The sequence below is a fragment of the Musa acuminata genome, chromosome BXJ3-4 (genome assembly GCF_036884655.1).
Source record: "Musa acuminata AAA Group cultivar baxijiao chromosome BXJ3-4, Cavendish_Baxijiao_AAA, whole genome shotgun sequence".
NCBI classification, from domain to species: domain Eukaryota; kingdom Viridiplantae; phylum Streptophyta; class Magnoliopsida; order Zingiberales; family Musaceae; genus Musa; species Musa acuminata.
In genome coordinates this window covers 47,926,774-47,934,975 of record NC_088352.1, presented here as the reverse complement: position 1 = coordinate 47,934,975, position 8,202 = coordinate 47,926,774, and the positions used below count along the sequence as shown (strand labels likewise).

General features: G+C 38.0%; 1 protein-coding gene across 3 annotated transcripts; it reads left to right on the top strand.

Moving 5' to 3' along the window:
- Positions 1 to 2,998: 2,998 nt before the first annotated feature.
- LOC135585947 (uncharacterized) lies at positions 2,999 to 8,194 on the top strand. Of its 3 annotated transcripts, none has more exons than XM_065149030.1 (5): positions 2,999 to 3,142; positions 4,127 to 4,316; positions 6,106 to 6,591; positions 6,957 to 7,127; positions 7,832 to 8,194. In XM_065149030.1, the coding sequence occupies exons 2-5, from the start codon at positions 4,176 to 4,178 to the stop codon at positions 7,949 to 7,951; spliced, it is 918 nt and encodes a 305-aa protein (XP_065005102.1). In that variant the 5' UTR covers positions 2,999 to 3,142; positions 4,127 to 4,175; the 3' UTR covers positions 7,952 to 8,194. The 3 variants fall into 3 exon arrangements, with proteins under 3 accessions (XP_065005102.1, XP_065005100.1, XP_065005101.1); XM_065149028.1 differs by lacking the exon at positions 2,999 to 3,142 and adding an exon at positions 3,209 to 3,766; XM_065149029.1 differs by lacking the exon at positions 2,999 to 3,142 and having other exon boundaries at positions 3,211 to 4,316; positions 6,106 to 6,307; positions 6,380 to 6,591.
- Positions 8,195 to 8,202: the final 8 nt, after the last annotated feature.

The following is an 8,202-nucleotide window of genomic DNA, read 5'->3' as shown; positions in this document are numbered from 1 at the left end:
TGGATTTCTTGATCAATGCACACTTTAATTTGCAATCCCTAGATGTTCCTCCCTAAGTCAGGTATGCTTATGAGCTTTAACAGAAACAAAGAAAACTCACATTTTTCTACCTTATCAGGAGCCCATTCTCATCCAAGACTTCAACACTCTGTGGCTCCTCCATACCAGAAACAGAGTGCTCAAGAAGTTGGTGGATCCATGACATTTAAAGATCCTCTGCATCTTTGGAACTGCAGCAGGAAATATTTTATCATGGTAAAGAAGTTTCATTAAAGCTAAATTTTGAAGATATTAACTAGCTTAGCTGATAACAACTTTGATTACTGATAGTAAGAACCTAGGAATCAAATCCTCTTTTTAAGGAAGTTGACATTTACCCAAGCCAGAAACCAGCTCTTTTGCAAGACCAGTATGCATATTCCAATCAATACCGTACCCGAGTTACAATAGCATCTAAATCCATCATACAACTATGTTTTTATTTCCATTTTTTTTTGTCCAAAATCAGTTCAAAAGATTTGGGATAGTGTATTCATATTTGAAAAATGAAAATATATCTGAAAATGTTAGATCTTGAATTCTCTCTCTCTCTCTCTCTCTATGTAAATATATTTTCTTTACCTTTGAGTTTCACAGTTTTCATTTCAGAAACTTGACTTGCTGAATTACCTTGATATTATTTTTTATATATGTAATTTTGACATTCATAATTGTTTATCCTATATATATATATACACTAAATTTTGTATTCAGATATATACTTCTTTCTTTAAGTAGAAAGAAAAAAGTTCATATACTTGAGACCATGGTATGCAGTACCAAATGGTACCACCCAGTACGAGCGATATATACCGGTCCGATAGCATACCGGTATGCGGACCACCCGGTACCGAACGGAACGTACTATGATGCTACAGTATTACACTGTAACAGTGCTACAGTAGGAAAAATATATATAAAACTATTCGATACACCCTGGTGTACTACTCAGTACACCGGTATCATACCGTACCGAGTCAACCTCGAAACATCGATACAGTACGATATTACATATCTTGCTTGAGACATCTTTACAGGAAGAGTGGTATAACCACGAACCAAAGCTGATGGGATTTTGGCATTGACATCTTTGGCTTCATTGGTCCTGTGTCAGACATGGATTTGAGATCATGATCATTTCGTTTGTCATTTGTCTTTGTGGAATATACTAACACAATTACACAGCAGCAACTGCTTCAACCAAAAGGTAGAAGTTTAGGGTTTGGGTGGCATGATTGAATCATTTCTGTAAGTGTTTACAGTCGGTGAAACTTGAGAGCAAGCTTCTGATCATGACATGGAGAAAACTCCAATATAATACTTCTTCAAAACATTGCAGGAGTTTTCCATTTCCAGGTGATGCTGCAGCTCACTACTGTTTCGGAAAAGACACTGTGGAGAGAGACCCCATGGAATAATTGCACTGTGAAGTGACGAGAATGAACAGCATGAGATCCTTGCTCATCTGCAACACTCATCCTTCGGTGTCTGAGAACAGATCAAGACTTGATAGGGAAACATCAAGCACAGATCCACTTCCAAGACACTTTGGAAGCTGCCAGACGGATGAGCTTGGACGTTTGATCCCCAAAACGTTCTAATCATTTCTATCTTGCAGCTTCTTCTGAGAAGAAATGAGAGTTGGGATAAGAATCACGGGCATCGATGGATCCACCACTTGTGTGAACAACGTGATGACCACTAGCCTTGGTTTCTTCAGGTCGGATGTAATATTTCTGGGGAAGTTAATTTGGAGGAATACTTCCTGTTGTTTGCAGTAATTTTCTGGTCCATGCAGCACCTGCAAATGTCAGAGAAAAGATGAAAGCTGGTTTCTCTAGACACGAGCATCTCTTCAGTATCTAAGAAAAAGTGAGTCTCATGTGAGCTTGATATTATCATCATCTTCTTCAACCATGAGAAAAGGTATGCATACTGGCTGAAGCATGAGGAAGAATATCTCTCTCTGTCAACAGACACGAAAACAAGTTCATCCATCAGTTCTCTTTCTTGTATGAATTCACTTTCATTTTTCTATAGCATACAGACACTGCCTTATCTCCGACAGGTGAGCTTCACCCATTTGGACAAGCCAAATGTGAGGATAGTGATGGTGGGAGCAAAAAGAGCAGCAAAGTATGCACAACTCATCATCAAGACTTGACATGGGGAGATATTTCTCATCAAAAATGAACATACAGATTGCAAATTGTCAAGCTTGGATCCAATTTAAGCTTCTGAGATGACCTGAGTGACCACCACCAAGCAGAACAATCTATGGACTATTAAATTGAAAGTTCATGATGATGAGCAGGAAGTCTTTGGTCATTCAGCTGCATTATTTCATGGGTAAGTTTGGTTACATGCTCTTCATCAAACCAACATGACAACCCCCGCATCAGCTGAACACTGAACACAGCCACTTGCTGAAGATTATTAACGGTTGCAGACAATTAATGGCCATCAATGCAGTTGATCTTTTTTGTGCTCTCACTGGCTTCGTGCCAACCATAAATGAAGTGCTGTCACATCATGAACAGATTATTGTAGATTAGTTCTTGTTCTAGATGTCAAGCAAGTTGACAAATATGGTCCATTTTGGATGTCAAAATAAGTCAAATCTAGTTCTTGTTTTAGTTTGGTGGAGTCATTGATTGCTGAACTTACGTAGCTCCTGACGTTTATTCTGTTGGCTGTGACTGTGAGTGATCACATTGCCTGCTCTGTTCATGTTGATGGGGAAGCAAGAAAAGCCAAATCTGAGACATTTACTGAAGTGGGAAAAAAATTCATTGTTTGCTAGTGTGACTCAACCTTCGGTATTGTCATTCTTTTTGACATTTCTTGTCACTAATTTAGTAGTTCTGACATGTGCCATCCTTCTATAGTTTTTTGATGCTATTTCTCTCAGAGATCATCACTTTCCTCTGAACTCTTTGACCTGGGGAATTTTGTTGGAGGATCATTCCCTACATTTTTTCTTTTCTCTACATTTTAATATGAATGAAATTAGATTCTACAGAGAAAATAGAATTTTCGTCTCACTGATTTGTTCCTAAATATCCTCACTGAAGAATCTCTCCAAGGATGCTACAGATTAAAGGTAGAAAACTCATCTTATCTTCCTGCAACCAATAGTATGCAAATGGATACCTCTGTAGCTACACATGCAAAAGATCCTTTTGGTACTGCAACCTACCTACCAGGCCACTAGATCTTTCTCTTTGATGAATAGGAGCTCCATCTACAAAGTTCCAAGCTGCTTGTGGGTGGCAGTGCTTTCTATCTTGTTTTGATCAACCATTTGTGGATTCTTGATAAGCTGCGGCAGATTGGACAAGCTGATTGCACTGACTCCCAAGGGACATACATGGTACCAGCAAAGGTTGTTCCTTAGCTGATCATATGCCAGTGGAAAAGATTCCCAACAACTTTTTCCTGTAACATCCATTCAAGAGATGTTTGCTCTACTTGCACCATCTCTATCCTGTAGTTAGGACCTCTGCTTTCCGTGCTACACCCAACTTTAAATTATTCTTATGATCCTGTCCTCTGCAGTTTATGCTTTGGATTTCTGTAGGCTCATTAGAGGTTCTTACCAGGAACACAGATTAGTTTAAAAGACTTTTTCCAGAGGGAGGGAGGACCAGAGTTCTGTAGTTACAGTCCTATTAAGTACTTACGGAATGAAACCCTGTTTGGAGTTCTTCACAGCTTTGGCAAGATGGTAAATGTCTTTGCACAGGTCATGTTGATCATCTTCTTTGAATCTATCATCACCTGAATCTGAGTGAGGCCTTGTTGTTGTGCCCTCTGTAGTCATTCCTTGAACCTCCAAAAGGGACACATATGTTCCTCAAAGGCATGCAATTACTCCTTTATCCTTGTAACCTGAGACATGTGACATATCCCACAGAGCTCATGATGCAGGACATGTTTTAGATCTTGTAGGGGTAAAAGATTTATATAAGATTTCTGAGTATGTCCTAAGTGTCCAGTTAAGGAGAAAGAGCTAAGATGAATTCTGGGATGTTGCTGCTACATGCATGATTTTGTCTGTTCCTTTCCTATTTATTGCCTCTTGTAGTTCCTACCTGCAAGTTCTTGAGTTCCAACCAAGAAGAGGAGCAGGAAAGATGTATGCAGAGACCGGGCTGCTGTTGCCCTGCATGCAGGGCTTTCCACAAGTAGTATCAGGAGCTGATCAACATCTTCTTCCGTTTACATCTCATGAAGACTTGGTCTCCACGGTCTTTCCTGGTGCTGCTCCCACCTTGGTATGGATTGCTTCATGATTCTTTCTTTCTATCTTCCGCCCAGTCCTTCACTAACAAAAAGTCTTATTTTCTGCTTAGATTTCATATGACTGATTTCTTGCGGGAGATATCACCTATGATCTTTACTAATCTGCGCAGTGAGTCTTTCTCCTGTATTTTTTCTGTCCTAATTTTCTTCTTCTTACTTGATAATCTTGAGAAATCAGACTATTATTAGTTCCTCAAATCCCTAGGGTATTATTATATGTCTTGGGAATCTTGTTACTTTCTGGCCACTCACATCCGTGTCGATCATGAACTAGAATGAATGCCCACTGATCTCTGTTTTGCTATGGATTCTCATAGACCTCATTTCTATGTGATGCTTGATAGACGCAGAAATATTAATGCTTTTATTTGTTTTCTGGTCCCTCGTTCTTTAACTTTTTCTTTTCTTAAGATTGCTGTTAACCCATATTTTTGGCCTATTTCTTTGAGATTGAGTTGATGACTCTATATGCTATTCGAAGCAATACAACTTCCTGACCATTGCTTCTTTGCTCCACCTTATTTCTTCTTGTTGATTATTTCAGATAGGAAGTCAGAATTTTTACATAACAGCAAATACTTGTATTCAACTTTATCCATTAATTTGTCACTGCAATCAAGTCTCTTTTTTTTTTTCTTTCTTTTTAATCTATTCATGCTTCCTGCTCAGATTAATCTAGTAGATCTGCATAGAGACAGCCATTCAAGTAAGTTGTTACTAGCTGCTATGTTTTCTTGTATAAAAATGTGCATCCTTGTGTAATACTGCAGACACTCATCAAGTATTATTATCTTATCGTATATTGCGCATTAATACAGTTTTTTGCGATATCGTTTCTTGTGTCCTTGAACATAAGTTTCTGCCTTCATTAAATGAATTTTCAAGCATGATTTACTCTCAAGGCCTGCCAATGGTTTACGACACTAGAATGCTTTTCGGGAGGGTGTTTTATACAGCATTAACCCATTATCAAAGAACATAATTAATACGGATTTTGACAGAAACACATACGCTTCATGCTTCATTTCATACATCCCTTTCTCATGAACACGAGTTTTTTCATACTTGTGTCGTGGTTAATTTTTAGGTGATACCGTCATATCGGGTGCATTTCATAATTAACATAGTCCTCCTACATAGTTATGTGGCAAAATTTCTACATAGTTTCTTTAAACTTGGTTCTACACAAGCTATTACTCAGCAGTTCTAATTAAATAAATCTTAAAAACATGGTAGATTTTGTCAATTGAGAAATCAAGTTTATGCATTTCTGTTCGGAAGGTGAATAGAGTATTAATAGGTGTATATCTAGAAGTAAATGATTCTGTAATACAAATGAATAACACAACTGAATACACCACCCTTTCATTTGATATTTTGCCTTGCACAATTCATCGGATCCAGCATTAAGAACAATGCTTATCAGCTTAGCAATGAGATCATTTATTTACAGTACAAGAAAATACATCTAGAACTCCTTATGTTTCTGATGGTTTCCCCAGCAGCTCTTTAGTATTTCTTTACACTTTGTATCAGTCACATTTTAGTCCCTAAAATTTTCTATTCTAGTCATCTTATGATCCTCAAAACCCTGAAAAGTTAAGCTTGATCATTTTGTCTCTGAAATATGGGATAACAGATTTTAGAATCCCCTCCTCCCTCCTCCTCTCTTTAGAAAATAAAGAAAAGAAAGTCAAAGAGGATTCAGAGGCTCCTGAACTTTAAGACTTCCTGTGAAATTTTGTTATGTGATTTCTACAGGGTAACCTGGTTCAGATTTCCTTTACTGATTATGACCTGGGAGGAGACGGGGATCTGTTTGAAGCTCCAAAGCCCATATTAGAAGAATCATTAGATCCCATAACCGCTACCATGTCAGTGATGCCTGGTTATGGAAGTACTATAACAGAAGAAACAATGAAAACCACAGATGCAGAGTTGATCCAAGATGAAGATCTATCGTGTGAGGTCTTCTTTGACTGCAAAAGAGATATTCTTACAAAGTCATCTACAATTGTACCTTCTCCTGGCACAGTTGCTGCAGTGCAGACTGAAGAAGATACGGCTGGAGCAAAAGATAATTCCTTTGCAGAGGGATCATTACAGAAGAGTGGCAGTTTTGGATGTCTAGGCTCAGTGGACTACTCTAAGGTTCTCAGTGTCGAGCCATGTTTTCTTGGTGTTTCTGATATGAATCTTGAGGTTGCATTTCAGATGAGGAGGGCATACAGCGAAGGAGATATCCAGGTCAGATTAACGAGTCCATGTCTATATGACTTGCATTTTCAAGTAATCATCTATTATCTGGCTGGCTTGTGGATCAATACAATTGCACCAGAAGAAAGCATTCCTGAATTATTTTGCTTTACTGACAGTGTCAATCATATGTGACTCTGAAAGAATCATTCATCACAAAGTATTGGTAGCTCTTATAAATCGAGTAGGAAGCATCATCAATTTGAACATGTTGTGATATCATCACTGCATTACCTAAATGACAACAGTTGCTTATTGCTTACTCTTGATATAATGTTTACTGAAGGTATGATTAGGTCTTTCTGGAAATTTTCACAGATTATTGCAGGCCATTGACTTTGAGTTTCTTGTGGCAGATTCTTGGAAACAATAACTCAGTTCATGGTAACATGAACATAATTCCTGCTTTTAAGGTTTTAGCAAGCTTTGAGGATATCAAGATTGAGGACAAGATCAAAGAAAGAAGGATAAAGCTTTCCAGGTACAGGAAGAAGAGGACAAAAAGAAACTATGGAAGAAAGATCAAGGTAAACCTCTTTTCTTGATCTCAAAATGTCAAGGAATAGCATGTGTATAGAAACAATGTGCACATACATATCTACTGCACGAAGCCTATCATTGAAAAAGCTTTATATGGTAATACGACTGATGAGATAAGAGCATGAATGTTATTCTGCAACAAGATTGTGCAAAACTTGGTTTCTTTCCTCATTTGATTTCATCGGTTAAGCACTTCAGCCCCAATTGCTCCTGTGATTACAAAACTGGCACGGAGAACAGTAAAGTTCCTTTAGAGGCATACATTTAGACAAAAAAGGATAGATCGGCAATGTTGATGATCAGAAATCAACTTAGATGTCCTCTTGAATTTTCTTTTCATGATCTTGTTATGAGCTATAAGGATCAATTATTCTGCTAATGGAAATTAGACAATTATTCTCAAGCTAAACTGTAGATTCTGACATTCGATTTTCCACAAAAAGTTGTCTATCTGAGACATGATCTCGTTCTGCTAATTGGATCATGTGTAAACAAACATATGCTAATGACAACTTCAAGATGTTTTGGGTTTACTCCAGCTGCTCGGCTTGTCGAACAACATCTTATTATCCACACCAAACAACCTCGTAAATTTCTTGCTTGTTTGTTTTAAGTTGAGCTGTTTCTCATGCTAATACAAACTCCTCTCTCTGTTTAACTCCACACGGTGGCAATATCCATCATTTTGCAGTATGCTTGCAGAAAGGCTTTGGCAGAGAGTCAGCCTCGTATACGTGGAAGGTTTGCGAAGATGGAGGACACGTATGGTTGCAATGATCGAGCGATAGGAGGTCGCAAACTGCAGCAATGAAGTATAGATAAATGTACAAGTAGCTTGCAGCTAGTACTGCTTTCTAAGCACCCCTATGGGTAATGTGCGCTTCCGATATCATGTTATAAAGCTTGTTCAGAACTTTGAATTATATTTGTTAGAAATAAGCCTATGGTTATCGGCATCTCTTGCTATACCGTCGGTCTGTATCAATTAACATTTATCTGTAGCTATGTGACTAGTTTGGAATGAATAAGATTTGACAAAGTTTTGAGCTTTCAAGTGATAGT